This window comes from Sardina pilchardus, chromosome 11, assembly GCF_963854185.1.
Source record: "Sardina pilchardus chromosome 11, fSarPil1.1, whole genome shotgun sequence".
Taxonomy (NCBI): domain Eukaryota; kingdom Metazoa; phylum Chordata; class Actinopteri; order Clupeiformes; family Clupeidae; genus Sardina; species Sardina pilchardus.
Genome location: NC_085004.1, coordinates 4759398 through 4785082, shown reverse-complemented (window position 1 = coordinate 4785082; position 25685 = coordinate 4759398). Strand labels below are relative to the sequence as shown.

Genomic DNA, 25685 nt, shown 5'->3' with positions numbered 1-25685 from the left:
CGGCGGAAAAAAGCCAGGCTCTTAATTAGTGAATGAGACTCAATGAGCGTCGCTCACACAGAGAGAGAGAGAGAGAAAGAGAGGCCTGCGATGTTTCAGCACTGATGACACCGGCGTCACTTGTAATGCAAATTCATAATGAATCGGAAGACGGTGTCAATGAAGGAATCTGGGTCATCCTGCTATCTCTGTACAACTCTGCTTCCTTTGATTAGGAGAGGAGTAGAGCAAGTGCTAGCCAATTAGATGGAAATGAGACTCTCATGTAGGCCTTCACTGGACTACTGAATAGGTCCATAAGTGTGTATGTGTGTGTGTGTGTGTGTGTGTGTGTGTGTGTGTGTGTGTGTGTGTGTGTGTGTGTGTGTCTGTGTGTGTGTGTGTGTGTACTGTATGTGTGTGTCTTTGCCCTTTTGAGAAAAGGGAGAGTGTACAGTATATGTGTGTAGTTTTATGCCATTGCATGTAGGTTTAGTTATGTAATGTGTGTGTATGTGTGTGTGTGTGTGTGTGTGTGTGTGTGTGTGCATGTGTGTGTGTAAAAGAGCGAGAGAGAGAAAGCATATGTATGTGCGTGTTCATGCCTGAAAGGAAAAGAAGTCAACATTTATCACTTCTTTAGAATAAATGACCTGTGAAAGCCAACACAAAACACACTTCCACTAACGTTTGTGGCGGCTCGGGAGGATTTCCCTGTCTGATAGGCACTGATAAACACCAAACACACACACACACAGACACACACAGACACACACACACACACACGTGCACACACGCACGCACCCACCCAACCACGCACCCACGCACACACACAGCAGTAACCATCAGAGCTGCTGCATGAATACCTGCTCAGACAGGCTACACACAGAAGTGCAACATGAGCTGTGTTCATGTTGAGACCAGAGAAGATGGCCATTTAACTGAGTGTGAAACATACAGTAACAACATGAAGCCTTTTCCTTTCCTTCTCCACTCTCTCTCTTGCTCTCTCTCTCCTTGCTCTCTCTCTCTCTCTGTCTACTTGCTCTCTCTCTCTCTCTCTCCTTGCTAAGTGGATGCAGTGCTCGCGGCTGTGTGCAAGATGTCCCCTTAAACACCCCTTGAGCTCAAGTGAACATTCAAGTGTGCCAAACGACCCAGATTCCCCGCACAGTAGACTACCCACTGACACTGTATTAATGAATGATTAATCCGACGTCAAGACCATCAAGAAATCTACGAAAGCCCCCACAGAGATCGTCTGGCGATGTGCGAAGAGCTTCAAGCGTGCCCTTTCACGCGTAGCTTGAGAACACAAAGCGCCGTGTTGGGGGCCTGACTGTGTGGTGACCTAACAGGCGGATGACGGGCAGCAGGGAGACACAAAAGACGGGCTTTTCCAGCGTGGTGACGGGGTCCTGTGGGAAATAACCGAGGCGCTCTTAAGCTGAACGCCCCTGTCAGGGACTGCTGTTGGAGGGCTTTTGTTGGAGGCCCTACGCGTGTTATTGCGATCTCTGCTATCAGCTGACACTGGAATCAATCACGCTCTGACCTGGTGAGCGGCGTGCTTGCCCAGGGCCAGATCAGCGCTCCAGAGGGAGTCTGAGGCGCTCTGTGTTTGCGCTGGACATTCCGGACCAAACGGCCAGATCTGGGTCATGCTAAAGGCCCAGTACACTGCACTAATCTGATCAGTATCATACTAATAGGCCAGTACATTTGGAGATAGTCTCTCCCCATTGAGATTGTTTACAGTTGACATTCCATGTACAATATTGCGCATACTTAAACATGTGATGGCAACAGAGGATGGATGAACTTATGAGCTGAGAGTAATTTAGAGCCAACAAGTAGTTGACTTGATTCATGTCATCTTTATGGTGTCCATTAATCAGCAGTTAGTTTAGGGTTAATCATCTCCATTGAGCTGAGGAGAAGCCAACTTGTTTTTTTCCTCATCTTAATGTATCAGTGACCTTTTGAAAGCCACGCATTCTCCCAGACTCCATCTCAGAGGGGCCTGGAGTAAGCAGCACACAGCTCAGGCATGAGCACGTAGGAGTTCACCCGCAACCTCCTGTCTGAGCGAGCCAACAAGCCAACAAGCGAGAGCTCCCTGTATGTTACTGTAGGTCCCTCCTACTAAACCACCTCTCTCTCTCTCTCTCTCTCTCTCTCTCTCTATTTCTGTATCTCTCAGAGCTCTGCCTGCCTTGCCTGACTGGCAAAGAGGACAGAAAGATGACAGAGAGGAGGAGAGAGAGGAAGAGAGAGGGAGGGAGAGAGAGAGGAAGAGAGAGGGAGGGACAGGGAGAGGGAGGGACAGGGAGAGGGAGGGAGAGTAAACTCCAGAATGAGTGAAAGGAAAAGAGAGGGTGATAAAGCGGAAAGAGACTGAGAGGCTGAATGAGAGAGGAAGAGAGAAAGAGAAAGAGGGGAACAGTAAAGGAATGAGCTGAGAATGAAAGAGGGAGAGACAAAGAAAGAGAGACAGAGAGAGAGAGAGAGAGAGAAAGAGAGATGGAGACCAGAGGATGAGAAAGAGAAAAGAGAAGGAGAGAGTGCAGAGTAGTTGACCGGCGAGTTTTCCCATCTGTGTCCCGCCCCGGGCCGTTTTTTCTGGTGCGTCTCTCGGATGCGTCTGTCCTCCAGTGGCCCGCTGGCTTCCCGGCAAAGTGGAAAGTCTTGTTGTGGCTGCTGATTCAGGCCTCGTGGCCCGTGCCAACGTGAGTGTTTGCACTCCGACTAAATGGCACGGCGCTGGAGAGTGCAGCCAGTATTAGGGGGCAGCCATTTGAAAGATGTTTTATTGTGGAGGGGCGCGAGACGAGGAGGTGATCTGGAGGGCACTGCACACACTGGCCGGCCCCTGAGTGCTTGTAAAGCTCGCGGAGACGAACTGCCGACATGACAAACATAATGTTGCCTGGGACTCCACGTGGCCCGTGAATATGAATATGCTGATGTACATGAATGCCTACATGACTAAAACACATGCAACAACACCGACTCATGCAACAAAGATGATTATATGACTATGCTGTTGTTCGTTTTTTTTATATTACACAATTAAGTACAGTTGAGGTGCAACAAGGAGTAGCAGCATGATGATACTCGAGTACGTTGGTGTAATTACATACAGGATCCTGGGAGATTGGAGGTGGGATTTAGCTGGAGTGCACATAAGCACAGACACCATTGTAGCATTACAGATGGATAATTAGTATGTAAGGTTGTGCTTAATGGTATAATGGCGGTTTAGGTAGGGCTATTAGGGAAATGCTATTTCTTTTACAAGTTCAATTCAAATGCATGTGCATGGTGGAAAGAAGAAAGGTGGTCTTTGCTGCAAGCTTTCATTAGTGTGCTGGCTGACCGGGAACAATCCCTCAGTAGTGTGCTGTCTGACCTGTGATCTCTCATTAGAGTGATATCTGACCTACTACGTGCGCTGATATCTGACCGCTAACATGCCTTTATTGGTGTGACATCTGACCTGTACTGGATTTGATGGTCTCTCGTCCTACTGTTTGGCCAAGAAGATCATACTGGTTGAGCCGAGAACTCTCTCCCTCCACGACGACCGTGGTGTTGGGCGTCCACTCATAGGTCACTTCTGACATGGTGTAGGCATCTGGGGGACAACAACATCAACAACAACAACAACAACATCATCGTTGGCATGTCATCAAACAAGAAAAATATCAAAATGTACGGAAAAGGAAAGCAGCAGATATGGACAATATTTGAGGCACCTAACCCAAGACAAAACCTTGCTGTTTGCATCTTGAACCAGACAGTAAAATAAGTTTAGTGTCTGCACAAGGCAATAAACTATAACTAGACAAAACAAGGTTTTGTCTCTACCGAACGAAGCTGGGGAGAGTTTGGTGTGTGCATCTAAGCAGACGAGGAACAGCTCAGTCCAGGCCCCACAGCGAACAGGAGGCTTTCCTCACTAATTCCAACTTAGTACTTTTTCTCAGCAGGTATCAGGATAGAGACAAAGGCCCTGATAATTACTCCGCTTTAAACCAAGGAGTTGGGCACGCATTCGCCTCAGAGTTATCTCAGCGCCTGATTGGTTACAGCCTCAGCCTTCCAGGAGGGTCGATGACACCCTCGCTTTTTCTCGTCCCGTCCATCCTTCTTTCCATCCCTCCCTCTCTCCCTCCCTCCCTCCCTCCCACATCCCATGCAAAATATGATGTATATCAAATGGCAGAGAATATTAGCCATCGCTCTGCCAAGTGGTGAGTCATCAGGCCATTAGAGAATGATCCTCTTTTTTCTCCCCCTCAGCGCCTTCCCTAACACTAAAGAGAAAGAGAATGAGAGAGAGAGGGAGGGAGAGAGAGAGAGAGAGAGGGAGAGAGAAACAGAGAGAAGGATACACAAACAAGCATGCACTCAGGACGCATTCACTCATTCTGACATTTGATGTCAGGACCCAGTTACAAATTAGCACCCCTTGGATTGTTTGGGAGATGGTAACACTATTTATATCAGGGAACTGCACGGTAGGCATTTTGCCCCCGATTTGAATCATGAACTTTTATCATTGATCTTATTTCCATAACAGTGCCTGTCAAGGCATATAGATCTCTAACTACGAGCCAGATGTTTAGTACAGCAGGCCTTTGAATTTACCACAGCGCATTACTGGAAGAGTAAACCTGTCTATGACACAAGTTATGATGAGCATAAACTTCACCCAAATTCATTAGGAAAGGCTGCATAAACTTTGGGTTGTTGTGCTTTACATATTAATTACGGTCGCAGCATAACAGTGTGCCTTGGAAGGTGTGTGCAGAGGGTCCTTACAGCTGCCAAATTTGAGAGGGCAGGAATGGAAGTCCATGGGGAAGTCCTCAAGGTGCATCGGACACTCTGCATGCACTGTCAACCTATGAGAGAGAGAAAGAGTGGAGGGGAGAAAGAGAGAGAGAGAGAGAGAGAGAGAAAGAGAAAGAAAGAGAGGAAAAAGAGAGAGCGTTAGAAGAGATTCACAGAAGAAAGACATCTGTATTGTAAACATCATAATCAATTCATAGCTTGATAACCACCTCAACAGAATCACAGTGGAAGGAACACATCTGATGCATCTGACAAAAAGTGATGCATTGAGATGTTGGCTTAGACACATTGGCCCCCTCCATAGGGCAGCTCTGGGGAAATTTGGCTGCCCTCGTCTCCCAGCATGTTCCTCTAAAGTCAGTCAATTGGGCCGGTGGCACAAAGGCCCTGCGTGACATCTACGGAGGCCCACTACTCACAATAATAGCTCCTGTCACAAGTAACGGCCTGCCACTGGCTCCGCACTAAATCTCTCTCTTATTGATTCAGGAGCACTTTAACATTTTCAGCGTGTGCCCAGGCAGAATGAAGGGGAAAGAAGGCAATTTCAGGTGCAGAGAAAAAGCCAGAGAGGAAGCCAGAGTGAAGGGAGAGAACTATGACTCAGAGTGCCCTTTAAATGTTAAGCAAGGATCACACAAAAGCATGTTCCCATTAGAGTAAAACCACTTCTTTAACACTCACCCAACTACTCCGCTCTTTAGAGTAGGCATGTTGTCATTTAGCACATGCTGAAAGGCTCCTGATATCCCCAGGCTGATAATACTTCCAATCGTATGTGGACTTTTGATTAGCTACTCTGCTTCATGGAAGTCTGGGCCTAGTGGGCCTACTGTGATATGCTTGTCCACAGGATATTACATTGAAGTGAAACTTTTCCATATTAAGCATTGTCAGATTTATTAGGTCTACAAGGGTTCTTTAATCAATTGTTATACTTTTGACAGCTTCAAGATTTCCTTTGGCCACTTTCAGTGCCCTCATTGGTTCTGAAAAGTGGTTCTTACAGTGCTTTTATCCAATCAATTGCGTTATTTTACAGTGCAGTGTAGATGCCTAAAAAAAGTCCTCTCAATGATTTAGTCACCTGTCTGATTTGGCAGTAGCATACAGCGTCAAAGCAGCAGAGACAGTTCATGCATGGACCTGAGTCTATTGCAACGGTGAGATGAAGTCTCCACTCTCCACTGTAGCCTACCTCATTGTGTAGAGCAAGGTGCCGTCGTCCTGGATTCTCAGTAGCTTGTTGGGCATGGTCATGTTGTGGGCAACCGATTTCTTGCCATTGTGGAAGAAGGTGTCTGGTGTCCAGATCTTGCTGGCCATGAGGTTGTTGAGGCGCAGGATGTTCATTGGCCCATTGAATTTGAGCCTCTCATCCTTCCAACTTTGGCGGAAGAAGACATCTATTGTGTACTCCTGTCAGGTCAGACATGAGGCCATTACTCAGCCGTCACGGTGACCATGCATCAGCAGCACAGTCACGGCTGTCCAAACAACGCCACTGACAGACACATCATCTCTCGCTCATAACTCTCTGGCTATGATTTGGTGCTGATCACCTCCCACCCCTAAATGTCCCCGTGGCTCTGAGGCTCCTGCAGCTTTATGTGGGGGCCATTAGCAGGCAGTGGCGCATGTTACAGCACGCCGCATGAAAAACACAAACACGCTGTCATGTGCACTTTGTGAAGCGGCTACAAAGGCCTGCCCCAGTCCATAAAAAACACACACGCTCGCTGTCACCCGTTACGCAAACGACACCAGTGGGGGCAGTGAAACAGCACACAGGAAAACTAGCCCCTTCTTTATGAGCACGGCAGGCCGCTGGAGGAGGGCTGGAGGAGGGGTGGGGGGTTATTTAACAGGTGCAGTCTGGCGCACGCTCCCTGGCCTCGCTCCGTACGCCGCTCCGCTGACGTGTCCCCGTCCGACCCGGTTGTGCCGGGTCCCGGTCGAGGCCCTGGGGCCCAGAATGCAATCCAGAAGCCAAACAAGCCACAGCTCTCTTTGCCCTTCCGCCCCCTTCCCCTCCTCCTTTCCTTTCCTCCCCTCCTCCTCTCTCTCTGCTTCACTTCATCCTCCACTCCATTCTTATAGCACACACGCTCTCTGTGTTGCTCAGAGGCAAACACCATTAATAGGCATGATGGCTGGCTGTGTGTTTGAGCGCGCATGTGTGTGTTCATACGTGAGTGTGTATGTGTGTGTCATGTGTGTGTATATACAGTGGACTTAATAAAATACTGAAAGTCTATCTTCTATGTATTTCAACATTGCACTGTGGAGTCAAATATAATTGCCATTTATCACAGTTTCCCCGATACTGACAACTTTTGGCCTTCAGTTTGAAAAAAATAAATCTAACATAAAAACCTACAATCTCTAGCACACTATCTTTCACACAATCTCTCCTCTTCTCTTTGAATGTGTGTATGTTTCTGAATATATTACGTGTGTGTGTGTGTGTGTGTGTATATGTGTGTGTGTGTGTGTTTGTGTGCGCGCGTGTGCGTCTTATCCTCCCTTGTGTCGGCGGGATGAGATAAACAGTAACGCATGGCAAGGCAGCAGCCACAACAGTAGGGGGCCCCGCTGAGCCGGGGCCAAAAGGGAGACAAAAGCTGCCGCAGATCCATCATGGGCCGCTGCAGGCGGGGGGGCCGCCGCCCGAGGTGTGGGGATCTTTATCATACATGTGGATGACAGCATCTTAAGAGACTAGAGCAGCTTAAGCATTTGTCATCCCAGCTCTGGCCGCCAGTGCTACTCTGACAGAGCCCCATGAATGTGTGCGGCGCTATCACGCACAGACAAAACAGACATTCTATGGAGGGCAAATGGAGGCGGCGGTGGGGGGTGAAGGGGAAATGAGTGGGTGGGGTGGGGTGGGAAGGGGGGCACTTTATTTCTAGCTTATTGGTGAGGGACTTTGGACATTGGAACAGCTGTGGTATAGAGAGTAGAAGTACTGTAATCAGTTTACGCAGTGGAAAGAGGAGGAGTTTTATCCAGAGAAGATGAAAACGGCGAGAGAGAGAGAGAGAGAGAGAGAGAGAGAGAGAGAGAGAGAGAGAGAGAGAGAGAGTGTCCCTTTGAAATGAGGCATGCAGGCATAGGACTGGCGGCAGGGCAGGCTCAGTCAAATGATCCCTCTAATGGCAGGGGAGCGCTGCAGCACCTGGAGCCGCTCTCGTGCTGGCCACAGGAGCCAGGGCCGTGCTAAATTACTCCCTAACCTCCTCCAGGTTGTTTACAAAATGCCGTAGACTCACGCCTCATTAGGCCTCATTAAAGTGGCAACGCGGTCGCAGAAAGGGGGACAGACGTGGGCCTAATGTGATGGGGTTGGGCCAGCTTAGGGCCGGATCCTGCCCACACCTGTCCATGGCTTCTCATCTGCTTTCGGTACCCCTCCTTCTGTTTTCTACTAGAAAACTGCGACGAAGAGAGTCTATAAGGAATCGTGGAGCTCATGTCTTCATCAGTTTACTTGCCTGGTTCGAGGGTCCACTGACTGCTGTGGCTAATCCAGTATGGTGTGGGCATTTTGCCAGCCTTCAAGTTGGCTGACGCCTAGTTAGGAAGCGTCTTTGAAATACTTTTTGAGACAGCTATGGGGGAAGTCATTAATCAGCCTCTAAGATTCATGGAGTCAGCCATTTCCAACGCACGCCGGTTAATAGGTGTGTGTATGAAACAGGGCTGATGACTGATGAATGTTTTTGTGTGTCATGTTCGGAGTGGACTGGGGGGACAGACGACTTTGCATGACTGAGAGGATCATTTGGAGTACGCTGCAGATGATGTATTGACACTGCTGCTTGCAATGAACTAAAGACCAAAACCAAAAAAAATAAAACTCCCGAAACAACAACATTGAAGGGCCCGTTTTCTATAAAAATGGCTTCAAAACAAAAACAGCATTTTAAGTTATTCATTAGATATAAAACTGCATCTGTGAAAGAGGACTATATGCGACCCTGGGTGGGGATGGAATCCATTTCAGTGGCAGTAAACAGGTGACTAATGTGCTACCTGAATAAGAAATGGAGGGAAATATACGAGCACGGCAGAACAAGGCTGTTAAAAAAGAGCCAGTTTTGCCTTTTGAAAACGAATGGAAAATATATCAAAGAGTGAGTGAGAGAAGGTTTTTCACAGCGGAACATCTATCTTGGAGGGAGGAAGGAGGGGGGGGGGGAGTCAGTGAATGAGATGAGCTATGAGACGAGGGCAAAGCGGCACATATGGCCTATCTCTTTTACCCACTTACAGAGCGTCAGAATTGAACACTGGCTACATCCTTCCCCCTCTGAATAAAGCACAGTGAGGAGCATGAGCTCACAAAAGAAATGGGAAGGCCCAAGGGGATATGTGCTGTAGCAGAGTCAAGCAAGTGGGTTTAGGGGGTTGAGTTGACGTCTTCACAGAGGCACACACTTTTAACTGCCATGCATTTGGTAAGAATGGTGTTTATGGATGATCCAGATGTTAGAAATGAAGTATGTTTAATATTCCTTGATAAACAGTACTGTACACCGTACTCACAATCAAACTAAAAATAAACCTCAAGACTACAAAGAGACCTATTGCTGGTGTTGTCCCAGACTTTTAAGATTCTAAGAATCCTTACACCTAACAGTCAAACCTAACATAATCCAATACCTTTGCTTATTTATTAGGGGTGTAAAGGTACAAATATACCGAACAATTTAGGTTTAAAAACATGTTCAACACAGGTTTGTAGAGAATGTACCATTTGCAGTTTTAAATAGCAATTAACAGTAGGCTTTTTTGCGTGTGGATCATGCTTTAAATGTGAGTTCCCAAACATTTTAAGTGGCAGTTAATTAACACCAGAAAACATTTGACACCTTCTCAAAATACTATTCCTGCTTCTATGTGTTGAGCATCAGTAATATTTTCAGTGAATGTTAGGCTAACAGTACTTACGGCCAGCTTACTGCAAAAATGAACTTGGCTTCAAGACCTCAACCATCAATCAATCGAGAGGTGTATATACCAAATCGTGACTTGTGAGTGCTGTTCCACCCCTAATACTTCTACAGCATTCCTAATATGGAAGTGGACTCCATCATTTTGCTTTACGTCTGCACATGTGGTAGACAAGCTATATGCAATCCTACTGACTCATCATCAGACAAGCTCAGGAGGCCTGAAGCATCATTCTCTGGAGTCGGGCACGATACGGAGCCAGGCCACTTAGAGAGCTCCGTCTCTTAGCTCTGCCATGCAGCTTCTCCCATTAGGGGCAATTAGTGGCCCCCTCAGTTTGTTTAGAGGGCAATCCAGATCTTTCTGTCTGCTGCTCTGTGAAGACGTTGGAGAAACGAAAGCGAAAGGATCAAGCGGGGAATTAAGATGCTGAGTACTCTAATACCAGGGTCTCCCTGCCTTACAGCTTCAAGGCTGAAATTAATATTGTAGCCACTAGCCAGATGTGTGTGTGTGTGTGTGTGTGTGTGTGTGTGTGTGTGTGTGTGTGTGTGTGCATGGCTGTGTGTGTGTGTGTGTGTGTGTGTGTGTGTGTGTGTGTGTGTGTGTGTGTTTAGACATGCAATCCATTCACATCAAACACTGTTTTATCTGAAATTAAAAATCAAAATTAATTGTTGCACAGGGGCTGTCAGATGCCAGGGAAGCGCTTTTCTCTCGTCAAGACTCCAGGAGAGGAGCGACGCCACACCCAGGATATGAGAACTGTCCTTCAGCACACGTCTCATTATTGTGCTGCAAATTATACTGAGGCACCAATAAAGAACTATCCACCGACCAACACAAAGAAGGACGGAGAGGGAATTATGTGTTAAGCTCCACTCAAATGACACTCTAAACACGTTAACTTGAAGAGACCACTGTAGATAATGTGTCTGTAATGGGCTTTCCTGTTGTTTTTATTTACTCACAAGCTATATTCTACTATCTCTCCCTTTGTACTTCACTTATGTATTTTATTTATTTGTGTAATAATTCATTATTTGAATACTTTATATACGTAGTTGAGCATGAGTGATTCAGTTTTAATTGTCAACACAGAGATACTAATAGAAGAGAAAGAGGAGCTCTTACCATGTCTGTGTCTGACACAGGACCAAAGCTGGTGACGTAGATATTTGTTGTCACCTCTGTTATCCGATCTACAATTAGAGGAGGGGGAGAGAAAGAAAACAAGGACACGATGAGGAAAGAAAAAACACCAACGGTTCTTCCCCTCCTTTTGTCCCTGAAACTTGAAGCAACTTTAATGTGTTTCACTTTGCTGCTGCTCTTACACAATCACACACCGCCGCTGCACAGACTGCCATGGCAGTTTGTCCATGACAACCAGCTATTCCAAGTAAATGGCTTCAACTCTGTGGTTTCCCCCTAGTTATCGTTTCATAACAAACCACAGGATTTGTCCTCTTCTCTTTAGGAGCTGCCCTGTGCCTCGATAGGGGCACTTTTCTGCAGTTTCCCCAGCCTGCGTTTATGTTGGTCTATCATGAAAAGGTTTGCGCCAGCGCTTTCCTGATCCAGAGGGCTCACTCTGCCACCCAACACACACACACACACACACACACACACACACACACACACACACACACACGCCCCCAAGCCTCCCTTATTTATCCCCCTCTCTGACTTGAGACTCCCCTCCATTGTAAAGAGCTGTTCATTAGGCTAAACAAAGTGCTATCAAGCAGGAGTACCCAAGCCAGCACTCCCCCCTTATATGGCAGGAGGGAGGGGAGGAGAACATCTACCTCCAGAGCCTATTCATTTACAAACCCATATAGATCAAATGGAACAGGCAATAAGGGTAATTTACACAGAGTCCCAGCCATGCTGACGCATTTCTAATAGCATGCTCCTCTATGTGCGCGTGTATGCGTGGGGTGTGTGGGTATGTGTGGGTATGTGTGGGTATGTGTGTGTGTGTGCAGTTGTGTACATGATTGTGAGTCTATGTGTGAGATTGTGAATGTGTGATGGTGTGTGTGTGTGCAACCATCTGTGTGTGCATATGTGTGTGTGTGTGTGTGTGTGTGTGTGTGTGTGTGTGTATGTGTGTGTCTTTGTGACCATATGTGCAGGTGTTTCTATATTAAACACCAAACGCAGAAGAAACAAGGGGCCATCTATTTCATTTCAAAATGGTAGGTGCGCCCGACCATCTACTTCCCAAAAGTGATTTAGAGACACAGGAGGGAATGAAAGGTTGCAACAAGACAACTAATGAGTGCTGTCATCTAATTGTCTTATGAAGAAATATGACCCCGTTACTCTGCAAACACACACACACACACACACACACACACACACACACACCTAATAAAAACAAAATAAGAGCATGTTGCACATGTCTGATAAGCACATACACACACAATGCTTAAATACAAAGCTAATGCCTTCAGGGATTTTGATTTACTATTTAAAAAATCTAGAGTGCATTCAATGCCCGAGGATGCTAGTCTGTTTTATTAATAGATATGTAATGTAGGTTGGTTTATTCATGGCAAAGAATCCTCAGAACTGCTTTGAAAGACCTTGATGCCTGTGTTTTTCTCCCCTCACCCCTTAGTATTCATATATGCCCAGAAATATCAGAATGTGCCAGGACAGATGGAGATGACGTGTGTGCCTGCTTCTCTCCCAGTCAAAATGAGGGGTTGCTGAAGAAACAACAACAATGTATTAGGGGGCTGGGGGGGGCGATGAGACATTGCATGAGAACTCCCACTTTCTAAACAGCGGATGCTCAAACGTTTATGCCTGCTAACCCAAAGAGAGAGTGTGTGTGTGTGTGTGTGTGTGTTGGGGGGGGGGGGGGGGGGGGGGCAGGGGGGTTGTCTGCCATAACAGATGAGATGAGGGTGGCTGCGGGCCTGCCTGAATTTAAATTTCCAGCGGCGGCTGGGTCCTTCTGGGACAAGCGCAGGCACCAAGGTTCTGGGGGGGGGGGCTGGGTGGGGGTTGGGTTGGAAAGGGGGTGGAATTTAGATGGCGAATATATGACAGTGTGTGTGTGTGTGTGTGTGTGTGTGTGTGTGTGTGTGTGTTGGGGGGGGGGAAGGGGGGGGTTGGTTGGTTTTGAAAGCACTACACTAATAGCAGCAGCCCCACACACATGGTTATGCATGCACCCTGTCTGCGCTTCAACCAGAGCCAGCTGACAAACGTGGACACCTGCACCTCTCTCACCTGCTGCCAATTCACACTCCAACCGCCCCTAATGATCCCGCTCCAGCTTATGGACGATAGCATGCCAACATCCATTTAAGTCTTAAATAATAACCAACAACACATCCCTCTGGCATAGCTCAGCCCTCACAATGCATGCATGGACTTTATTTCCACTGATTGGCCACGGATGCTAAATTAGAGCTGTAACACGTAACTGGGATTTTTTTTTACATTAAAAAAATTGCTCTCCAAAGCAAATTCTCTGCAGTCCATGTTCAAAACCATTTACAACAATGTTATCGTGAAGGTGCCCTTAGCTTCTGTAAGTATGTTATGGCACCGTCTCAGCCTGCTGCACTGGCCTTGTATTCCCAAATGAAGAGTCTGCAGCTGTACCACCACCACCACATACCCTACCCCTCCAGGCACCATACCCCCCCCCCCCCCCCCCCCCCCACCCCCCCAAGGGACTCCTGTGTGGAGTTTTTATTGTGCTGCTTCACACCATCATTCACTTCCTATCATCGATTAACAGCCCCCACCCATGCTGTTTATCATCATCCTGCAATTGGGGGCCTAATACCTGCTGGGCTGGGGAACCGGCGACAAAAATCACCTTCAACTCAATCAATAGCCCACTCTTGAGGACAGAATAATAATGAAAGGGCCGGCCTATGCTGCCCTGAAATGTGATTTTTATTAGATCATTAAATCCCCTGACCGGCGCTGATAACTGCACCGCTCAGCCAATGTTGAGGGATTGCTCTCTGATTCGCTCGCAAACCTTAATCACCCCGAGGAGGTGCTACTGCCCATGCCATCTGAGTGCGTGCCAACGACGGAGGTGAAGTCTTGGGGAAGGGGGATGGTGGGATTGGGGGGGGCGTTGTGGACCCTTTCACCTTTTCAAAGACAAAAAATTCACAACCTCTCTGTGCCTTCATCAAAGCTGATCAGCTGTTAGGCCATGCTGTGATTGGATAATAAGGGATAATGACACGCCATTTCCTTTGACTGCAACCACAACATCTTCCCCATCTGTGTCTCTGACCCACAGTGTGTTTAAGTCGCAATTACATAGCAAGCGGCCACAGGAAATCTGTGCTCTTTACTCGGAGAACAGGACATTTTCTTTCAATCGTGAGCGCAAGAAATGAAACCCAAAGCATACAGAGTTCCTACTCTGAGTCAAATGTAATTCCATGACTATTTCCTGACTTTTCATGACCATTTGGGAGATAAATAACTGAGCATTGAAAGAACAATGTAGGGCTAACCACAACCACTCAAGCAAGCTGTAATGGAAAAAGTTAGTAACATGATAATCACAGATGCCGTGTGTGGAGATATATTTGTGTTTATGTATTTTGGCAACATTTTCATTTGCTATAACAAATAGTCCTGATATTCCCTGACTTTGCCCCAAAACTGATGTACTTCCCGAATTTCCATGTCTGGAATAGACTTTATTAAAATTCCATGATATTCAAGAAATTCCATGACCCTTGGGATCCCTGAGTTTAGCATAAATCATCTCTCTTACCACTGTGAAGAAAATGAAAATGCCATAGCAACTCTTCCAAAATGTCATAGCAATATTACTCCTGTACATCTTATGACATCTCGGGCCTGAGAGGCAAGATAAAATACGAGAGCCTTTGATCCCTTCCCAAGATTGTGGGACACCTGAAAACTCTCTGACCCTGAAAAAATACAGTAGGTTACTAAGCAACCCTGTGGGAACAAGAGATGGACAAGTAGGCCTACATCTGTGTACATGATCAAAGTCCATCTATGTACCCTAATGGTGGATTCTACACACACACACTATCTGTATTCAGTGTCAGATGAGCTTGACATATGGGCAATATGTTCACATGGCCCTGAGTGCTTTGAAGTTGACCAAACCATACTACGTGACAGACCATCAAGCACCATTGGCTTCACCTGCGTCTATCTAAACGATGTATCACAGATGATGTTCTATAAATACTTTGTAGAAGTGGGCATGGCAATCAGTCAGTAGAAGACTAGAGCTAGCGATGCCAACCGATTACCATGACTACCACATGTTTACTGGGTGCATCGTGACATCTCTTGAGTTATAAAGGATCCTGCAGTATAAATACCTGCATGTTAGTATCCTACACAACCGTCCCTCTCTTTTCAAGGCTGTGCTTTAACAGCATGCGGACTTGAGGCAATGCTGGTGAAGCCGCTCGTCAGTTTAAATGAGATGAGGTGAAGTCAGTGGAGCTTCAGCTGTGGATTTGTTTCATTTCATCAGCCTGCCTCAGAGGAACACTGTACTCGTGCTCTGGCCGTGGCATCTAAATGTCAGCCATGTTTGTGGCCACGTTGGATTGAGTGTGGATGAGCTGCCATGCCCCCCTACTGCACCCCACCCCACCCCACCCCACCCCAGGCCGTCTGGCCGAGCCGCTAGCGCTGCTGCCGGTGATGACTCGTCACTCTTGCGCTCATGGCACTTTGATTGGTTTCTCCGATGGATGGGGCGGCCCTGTGTCAGGGTGAGTAAGAGGCTGAGCTGCTGACAGACTGCCAGACAAACCCAATCACTTCACGTCTGTTTCCCCTCCTCTCTGCTCGTCTGGATGGACACGAGCGCTTGTGTCTTTTAATGTGCACCGATTGGCTGCTCTCGCATCGCAACAATTTCATCTGCTCTCATTAGCTTTAAGGAATAAGTGATGGTTGAGAAAGGGGGGGCTGGGCCTGAGTCAGCTCAGTGCAGTAACATAAGCAAGGGCCACTTCTCTAAGAGCAATGGGCTTGGGTCCGCACTTGAATCATCCAAATCAGCTGACAGCACTGCTTTGGGATGACCTCCCAATCAGATGGGTCTCTGAGGGTTGACCCCTGACACTGACCACATGGATCAAGAACAAATGATAGTGTCCAATCAACTAACGAGAGATCTACAGGGAGCTCACTACACCCTAATGATGACCCCAGAGTGCTAATGGTCAGGCTTGGGGGGGTCAAAGTGTGCATGTGAAAGATCAGCAAGGAGGCAGGACAGGAAGATGAATGGCCTGAGGGAGCCGGTGGGACAGTGGAGGTGTGAAACGGACACTGAGCCCAATTTATTGGATTTTCTTTCTGTTTTGTTTTCTTTCTTTTAATAACACAAGTTTCAATGCAGCAGCAGGAGATTAGGGATAACAAAGGCAGTTTACAGCTCCTGTAAAAACAAGGATCTTTGCCCGTGTTTCAACTCTTGCCATTCCTTATTCATGATGTTTGGTCATCTGAAACTTGAGCTGATGCTTTTGGCACTGGCCTAAATGGAACTGGCACAGATCAGAGTTCAGCTATCATCAATGTGTTTACAGAAGGAGATTGCTACTGCCGTTCAAGTTGCCACCAGTGATGAAATAAGTGAGTCACTTCTGATATGAAGTGAATGGGGGAAATGGGAACAATATCAATATAGCAATAACATTTGGTAGATAAACAAAAAACAAAATGGTTATTCCACATACAGAATGTAATGAAAAAAAAAACAATGGCCTAAACAGTGTAATGTAATTGACATGACTCGGCACAGCAGGTCCCGTGTCTTACCTCCAAGGCCAGGTCTCAGCCGATTATCGTAGCCATCCAGAAGTCTGTCCAGGATCCGTGTGAAGAGTGTGATGTTGTTCTTGAAGGCATCTGTACTGGCGTCGCCAGAAACCGACCTAAAAGGGATTTTGATACGTGTTAACCAGTTGCTCATGCAGGGTACGGGCAGCAACAATGTGTGAAGTGCTGTTATCATTACATCATCTTGACATGTAATGGGGTGGTCTGATGGGGGCCTGTTTTTCTAATATATAATAATTATACTATTGAGGATTTATTGAGCAGATCCACCAGCAATATTAGACAGACATTAGAAACATCTTTGGCCAGACTCAGAATTCAGCCAACAAGGTTCGCTTCCTACGCAGATGCATTAGTGAATGTGCCAAACCCCCCTAAAGCCTTTCTCTGTGTCCTTTCGTAAACGAGTCTTCCTTCCACTGCAAATTGCTGATGTGTAAGTTACAAGCACTTAAAAGCACAATGAATGTCCTCCACTTCGCCATTACTCCTGTAGAACTCAATTCTACATGCCATAGGAGTCTGAGGGATAATGGCAGCTAATTGATGAGAATTATTTGTACATTCAGCAAGGTTTGTGCAATATACAGTATTAGTATTGTCACCAGCCTATCTATGAACACAATGCCTTGTCTACTGGTGACACATGCAACACAATCAGAATATATTTGTTACCAACAATAGCCTATTTCCTCAAAGCTTTTTTCATACCAGGTGAATTTCTATGAATTCATAATAAAATATATATCATTTATATTGTCTACAGTATATGAAAAAAATATACATCCATACCACTAAATAAAGTAGATTACAATGATTCTCCATGAAACTTTGACATCTGTGCAAGAATGCATAAAACATCAAAGTTTGTTATGAAATTAGAACATGCAGACTGTTGATGGTCGATATGTATCCCTCTAACATCTGATGTCTTGTTCCATGATTAACAGTCAGGTCATATTCGTGCTTCAAAACAGTTATTTCTACTCAACATTTCGTTCATGTTAAATAGCCTAATGAAATGACATTTGAGCGCGACATTTTGCTTTTTGCAAAACTAACGAGGTAGTAAACTTAGCTGGAGGTCAAGTGAGATAATTCTTTATGGGTAAAGGCAATCTGCTCAGGTAAAAGTCACGGTCTCTGCACACCCTCTCCGAGGCTGTACTGCCTGGAGGTGACTAGCGGACCGTGTCGTTTGTAAGTGTGTGTACAGTGTCGAATTTTAGAGGTGGAGATTTCTGAGTATTAAATCCAAGGCAGCAATTTGGCGAAATAGCCAATCATACAGTAATAAACAAAGGAACAAGCGAACAAAATGCACAGTTAAAGCCCACTGCTTGGCCAGCAATCAATGTTGTGTTTGTGCAACGCGCCAGGCGCTGTACTATCAGATTTAACAAAACTCAGTCAACGTGCACTTGATGAAACGGGGCTCCCCCAAACATTCAGTAGTCTACTCCTCACACTCCTCTCTCAGCGAAGCTGGAATCTGCCTCCACCTAGAGGAATCGCCCAGGTCCCAGGAGTGCGGGACTATACTATACCATGCTGCTTAAAATGGTCATTCAAACAAGAATCTTACCAGACTCGGGCAAAAAAAGTGATGTGACCTTTAAAATGAAGTGTAATGAATGTGTATCAAGACAGGAATCTGGACTGCTGACCAACTTGATGGACTGACGCTGTAGCTATACCACTCATCTTTAATACTTTCTCTTTTCACTAAATTGAAATAAAATGCTTACCTTGAGTGCAAAAGCACAGCTAATGACAGACAGAAGAACAGATGGCAGAATATGATCACCCTCTCCCTCATTGCTGGTTTGAACACCTACAGAAAATGGAGCGGAACGGAGGAAAGCGGTTAAATTATTGTAACACTTCCAGTAGCATTTACTTACTGACAGTTAAGAATCTTCAACTTAGTACAATTTAGTAGATATTTTACGTGAACTGTTTATTTTCTGTGAATGTAAAAGAATTTAGGCTATCTTGGTGGACAGCCATTACATTAATATTTGTAACACGTTAACAAAGGCCACTTGATGTGCATTGACTGCCACTGAAATTCCAGCCGTTGCATGGTAATTTCCTTAAAAAAAAGAAAGAAAAGAAAAATAACGCCTCCGTCCAAAACAAATACAGCTTGTGGATGAGTGTCAAACAAACACTCACGTGTTGGCTACCTCTTCAAATATTCTCCAAACGCACTGAAATGTAGATCTTAACATCCGCTCATTGTTGTCAGCACCCAAAAGCCCTGAAATTAAGTAAAACAAGAGTATGAACATGCTCACCTGTTGGATAAGATGCTTATCTTTGTTGTTTTCCCCCAATCCAAACACTGAATATATGAAAGTTGAGCTCAACAGCTCACGGCACTGATGGTTTCAGTGAGGTGTCGGTGAAGATTTCAAGGGAGCGCGCAACTGCAAAGAGGGCGAGCCGTATAATAGCCTACTTCCAGTGCCAATCTCATACATTCCTAGTGGAGACTCACGTCTCCAAGTCTGAAAAATAAACAACGGCTATCACCTTCTCTGTCTAACCCCAACTCTAACTCACGCCACTAAGTGGTTCACCTCTGGTTGGGTCTCACTGAGTCCACAATACATATTTTGCGCGTGAGAGGGAAGAAAAACTACAAAGAAAGAGCCGCTCGTTGACAACAGGGTCCTAAAGGCAGTGTGTTCAGTGCACTGAGCCTTTTTTTGCAAATCAAAAGATTGTGACGGAGTGAGGTAGTTACTATGGGGATATCACAATCATTAAATACGATATTAATGTTTTATTGTTAATAATACATGATGGTGACGCTGATGACGATGATGAAGACGATTATGTTGATGATGATGGTGTGTCTGATGATACCAAAGGGATGAATCATTAATGGTGATGGTAATCATGACGGTACTGTGAAGAATTTTGGCAGAGATAGCCTACTACAGTAAGTGTTTAGTCAACAGCATGTTGGTTAACAAATCAAACAAAAACAATATGGATTCTAATGGATACAATTATGCACCTATCCACCCAAAAATGTACAATATAGTTTTTATGTGCCATACTTTACACTTCAGACTGCAGTGCTATAGTAGAACACCAATTAGAGTATAGAATAGTTTGAGGAGTAATAAAGTCTCTCTCTCTCTCTCTCTCTCTCTGTGTGTGTGTGTGTGTGTGTGTGTGTGTGTGTGTGTGTGTGTGTGTGTGTGTGTGTGTGTGTGTGTGTGTCTGTGTGTGTGTGTGTGTGTGTGTGTGTGTGTGTGTGGGTGCTGGGTAGGTGGGTGGGTGGGTGTGTGTGTGTGAGAGAGAGAGAGAGAGAGAGAGAGAGAGTATGTTTACCAATACAGCAGTGCGTAAAGCACATGTGCAGACAGCACTGCATATGGTGCGAGTGTTTGTACGTGTGTACGTGGTGTGCATATAAGCTGCATACTGCATGGTTGGAGGACAGGAGAAATCACTGACACAGGCCAACATCTTAATCTGGGAAATCTGCTATAAACGTCCTCATGCTCCCAAGGAGGGTTGTAATATTTTATGTGTTTGCTTGCCTCCACTGTTCTGAGAATTTATGCATTGTTGAAAGACAGACGCATAAATAAGGCCCCGCATACAATGAGTTCCAAGCAGAGTAAATCAAAGCGACTTGACAACCAGTCAGCCTAATGGAGCAAGCGCAGGTTGCCAACAAATATCCTCCTCATCCTGCAGAATGGCTGTGTCCACACAGAGTCCAGTGTTTTCACTGTAAAGCCTCCGTGCTTATTCTCCCCAGACGGGCTCGGCTTTTGCGAGTCTCGCATGGCCGTCTGAGCAGAGGGCAGGTGGCGCGGCGCTCCCTCGCTGCCCAACTGCGCAGTCGGCAGATTTATTTCCCAGCCTCCCCACTAAATCACCTCAGGATGATCATTGATCAAGCACTAACGATTAAACTCTAATTTAGCTTACGTGTCCCGCAGTCCTGGCTTAAATATTTCAGCATGCCTTCTTCAGGTCCTGCAGCACAGGAGTTGGCTTGTGTTGCTTTTGCATGTTGTGTGAAAGTATCAGTGACATTAAACAGTGGAGAGACTTTTATTTAATTATTTATTTATTTATTCGTCCTGCTCCTGTTCCCATCACCTGCCAGCGTCCATGAATTAAGTTAGTGATGAGAAAACCAATGCAGAGGAATGCCATTATTTGAAATGGCGTGTCTAGGTTGGCCCAGAGTAGAACAACTGCCATAATAAATGACTGTGATAAAGCTCCTCTGCAGAGAGAGAGAGAGAGAGAGAGAGATGTTGGAAGTGAGAGGGAGAGAGAAGAAAGAGTGTATGGGAGAGAGGGAACTAAGGGATGGAGAGAGGGATGGACAGAATGATACCTAGCTTTCCTCTGTGACTGAGCTGTGTTTAACCTGTACTCTAATGGCTGCTAACACCATTTTCATTCATTTCATTGACGTGGCTATACATCACTGGTGCTAAGAATAGGACTCATCACACTGTTTCAAAACACTTAACTCCTGCACCAGCACGTTGGGAGCATAATTGAGGCCTGCATCTCAACGTGGCTTTTGTTTAGGCTCACAACAATAAAATGTAAACCACGAGGAGATCACTCAGCCTGACGGAGAGCAATTACTCTTGAAGGGGAAGTGAAATGGAGCTTTGACTGTCGGCAGCGTCTCATGCTCACGTCCAATGCAATCCCACCACGGCTCAGTGGGGAAGCTCTGCCATCCACCTTTGGTGGCTAGAGATGGGGCATCACGCTGCGCTCTGCCATTTGGGGGAGATCTCTGTCCAAGTGACGCACAGTGACAAGAGGACCGTGTGGCCATGATGGTGCGCCTGCTGGTAACAGCACAGACAGACAGGAGAATGCTGTGTATCTGGTGGGAGGGAGGGAGGGAGGGAGGGAGAGAGAGAGAGAGAGAGGGAGGGAGAGAGAGAGAGAGAGAGAGCATTTCTTCTGTGGAGGTAAAATAGAGATTTTCAACAAGAGGGTTGCTGGCAAAAAGCATCATGTCACATATGTGCCTACAGTGTGCCTGCATGGGGGATTTTGGGGGAGTGTGTGTGTGTGTGTGTGGGGGGGGGGGGGGTCAGAAACATGGACTGGGGCTCCTCATACAGGCCAGCTGTGTTTGAAATGCACGTCTCCAGAGTGGCACCCCAATACCGCTCATTTCATAACTGTGCAGTAGAAAAAAAAGCCTTACCACACATCTCTGGAGTTTTGGGATGCCTTTTTCATGCTGCGCCGACTGTTTCATAACAAAATTGCTTAGAAAGAAATATATTATACCTATGAGTTTCATATTCCAGTCTTTAATATAAAGTAATTGCATCTTGTGCCTATCCTTGGCAAACATATGCCCCCTCTGTCAGCTGAGTCCCATCAGAAGACTACGACACCTCCAAGTGAAGAAAGCGTAGGAGTTGAAACATCTTTTCCCAGCACAAAAATGAGCGCGTCTCTGGTGGGCAAGCTGAGATGCAATTTTGATCTTGTACTAATTGCATTCCCAGATCTCTACCCCTTCTGTCTGTCTCGCTCAACAGAACTGTAGTTTAGATTTGACGAGGGGGAGAAAGAGGGCTGTATGTATCGCATAAATCATGTAGCGTCTTTTTACACACACACACACACTGACACACACACGCAGGCACGCACGCCATGCACACACTCTCAGACACACACACACACACACACGCCATGCACACACGCTCAGACACACAAATACTCACACAAACACACATGCGCGCACGGATGCGCGCACACACACACACACACTCAGACACACGCAGTCAAACACACACATACTGTACACTCACACAAACACACACGTACGCACATGCGCACACATGCCCTCACACACATACACAAACAAGAATAGTCCATACAAACTGTACCATGATTGAGGAACAAAAGAGGCATAGAGTTTTCCAACTGAAATGATGCTCTCTTGTGAACATTCAAACGCTGCAAGTGCTGGGCCAAACATGTGTGTGTGTGTGTGTGTGTGTGTATGTGTGTGGTGAGCTGGGGTGTGTGGGGGTGCTGTGTGTGTGTGTGTGTGTGTGTGTGTGTGTGTGTGTGTGTGTGTGTGTGTGTGTGTGTGTGTGTGTGTGTGTGTGTGTGTGTGTGTGGTGAGCTGGGGTGTGTGGGGGTGCTGTGTGTGTGTGTGTGTGTGTGTGTGTGTGTGTGTGTGTGTGTGTGTGTGTGTGTGTGTGTGTGTGTGTGTGTGTGTGTGGTGAGCTGGGGTGCGTGGGAGGGCTGTGTGTGTGGGAGGGTGAAATGTCTAATGATACCATTAAAAAAGTATGCGTTGAAAACACACACACACACACACACACACACACACACACACACACACACACACACACACACACCAACACACACACACGCTTACAAACACTGAGCGAAGTCCCCTGCAGTTGCAGAGATGTATGTTTGCACACTCATGTGGTACTTACAGAGCCAGAGCTGACAGTCTTGTTTGAGATGTGGCTACATGTGACACATGCCTGGTGTTCCATTGGCCCTATTTTTACATCCCACTTGGTGTGTCTTTATGTAGATATGCAACGTGCCTCTCATTGTGTTCATTATAGGAATGCTTCACCACAATGGGAAGCATCCCTAAGACAAGAAAAGACAAAAAAAACAAGAGCCTTTGATTAAGCTCAGACGATGAGCTGTCCAAGGCAATCATGTTGAGTTAGCGCACATGACTCCTGACTTACTAATATGTCACCTGGATTTGAGGGTTGGACATATACTCTCCTTAGATGACAATAGAGTGAACAAGTAATTACTGTAACTCCAATCCAAAGCAATCATCCAGCACAGTGTTTTTCTGCAACCTTTCAATGGTCTTTAACCAAGTCTTGCAGAAAGTCTGCAAATACGGCAAGCCCAATTGCAACACCCTAGGCTCCCTTGCAAGCACAGCATAAAAGTGGATAAATACTGCATCGATTTATTTCTGCCTTTCTTTTTTGAGCATTGAAATGCACAGAAAGGAAGTCCAACTCAGGACTAATTCCTGTGATTAATACTTACTTGGTTATCGCTCCTTCTCCCTCTTTCTTTTCTCCTTTCCTCTTTGGGTTCACTTGACCAGAGAAGCACACAATCCGCATTGCCTCTAAGCCATTTCACTCCAGGTCCATCGGCTGCACTCAAAGGCACAACCGTGCCATTGCCAAGCATGAATGGAGGCACAGCCTCCACCCCCCATCCCCACCCCTGCTCCCCTCCAAGCTGATCCGAACCCCGCGCTGCGCCCTCTCTTTGTGCTGGGAGCCCTCGCTGCTTATCAGCTGCTTGGAGCTCCACCTGCTTATTATGAGAGACCCCCGGGCGGCCATATTGATCCCCGAGCCACGCTGTCGCCGTGACAGCAGGTCACGGTGGCCACTGCCCCTCGCAGCAGACAGTGAAAGCTAAGTGACCTTCAGTACCCTTGCTGCTTTGTGTCTCCCTGTGTGTAAGGTGTGTGTGTGTGTGTGTGTGTGTGTGTGTGTGTGTGTGTGTGTGTGTGTGTGTGTGTTTGTGTGTGAACTAACAAAGGTGGTGCAGTAGATAAACCCTTTAGGACACATAATACAGTAACAAAGTAGTAGTTATATTGCTACATATCTTTAAGGTATTCAAGCATTTGGTTCAGATAACATGTTACAATGACAACTGCTGTTTTATGGTACTATGATAGTGATTCTGAAAGGTATAGCATTACTCTTGACATTCCAATTATTCTTCATAACCATATAACATAAAGCTAAAGACTTCACAACTCCCCCTTATTTATGAGAAATGTGTTTCTAATTAACCCTCCGGTCATGTTAGCCTCCAGTCCCCTACGTTAGTGTTACCGGTCAAAATTAACCGGTCTGTTTTAACTGCTCTTACAGTAAATTAGCACAAAACAAAATTTGTTCAGAAGTATGAGAGTGTGTGTGTGTGTGTGTGTGAAAGAGAGTGTGAGGGTGTGAGTGAGAGTGTGTGTGTGTGTGTGTGTGTGTGTGTGAGAGAGAGAGAGAGAGAGAGAGAGAGAGAGAGAGAGAGAGAGAGAGAGAGAGAGAGAGAGAGAGAGAGAGAGTGTGTGTGTGTGTGTGTGAGAGTGTGTGAGTGAGCTGGGGCAGTGTGTATGGGGAGGTTTTCTGTATGTTGAATGAATTTACTATGGATACCAATTCATTTCCTATGGCGGTCACTTTTGACCGGGAACACCACAGGTATATAAAAGTGATGATCACCTATTTCATTAAATTTTGAGTGTTTTAATCAACCTTGATTAAAACACTCAAAATTGAATGAAATAGGTGAACATCACTTTTATATGTTCAAGTACGCAGTGTGGAGGATATCATAAGGTCTTGAGGTAATCAGATGTATTGTAAGTTGTGAAATGGTCAGATTTGACCCAAACACGACAAGAGGGTTAAAGCCTGCACATAAATATGTCTGGTATGGAAGCAAGTGATAGCTCACTTTAAAAAAGAAGTACATTAAATGACTGATAAAGGCAGTCACTTGTGTTGTTAAGCTTTTAAGTGACTGGTGCGTTCCAGTCTCACTCTCTCTTTTTTTTTTTTTTTTTTTTTTTTTTTTTTTTTTTTTTTAAAGCGCCTAATTGACTGAACAATGGGGGAAAAAATATCTGTGACAAAATGTGTTTAAAACACAGCACATATTTGTAGTGAGCTGTGAAAAAGCTGACTTTTACTATTCAGTCAAGCCTCTATCCATGAAGATTAAAAAGCTTTGGTTGATATTGAATGAATATTAAATGTCTGTGTAGCTCCAGGGCGTAAGTGCTGTGTTAGTGTTGCCTGGCATTGCATCAGTAGCAACATCAGCCACACTGGCTGGTCAAGGACAGGGAATTCCTTTTACTTACTGGTGAAGGTCACCCAGCAGGCAGAAGCTAAGACAACCAGATGGTAAAATGTGCTACTTATTTTACATCGCGACGTCCACCTGCTGCCTGGCGCACAATGGGGCACAAACCACATTCCAATGGAAATGTAAGTGCCCAGGCATCC

At 45.9% G+C, this 25685-nt stretch overlaps 1 protein-coding gene across 1 annotated transcript in view; it reads right to left on the bottom strand.

The window, feature by feature from the left end:
• The window catches only part of LOC134096159 (gamma-aminobutyric acid receptor subunit alpha-2), a 29912-nt gene extending 10841 nt beyond the window's left edge, over positions 1 to 19071 (bottom strand). The window contains exons 1-7 of the mRNA XM_062549913.1: positions 18939 to 19071; positions 18387 to 18472; positions 16618 to 16733; positions 10933 to 11000; positions 6038 to 6258; positions 4807 to 4889; positions 3479 to 3616 (exon numbers count right to left, since the gene is read on the bottom strand). Of these exons, the coding sequence (XP_062405897.1) occupies positions 3479 to 3616; positions 4807 to 4889; positions 6038 to 6258; positions 10933 to 11000; positions 16618 to 16733; positions 18387 to 18457 (697 nt within the window). The 5' untranslated portion in view covers positions 18458 to 18472; positions 18939 to 19071. The remainder of the gene's footprint in view (positions 1 to 3478; positions 3617 to 4806; positions 4890 to 6037; positions 6259 to 10932; positions 11001 to 16617; positions 16734 to 18386; positions 18473 to 18938) is intronic.
• Positions 19072 to 25685: the final 6614 nt, after the last annotated feature.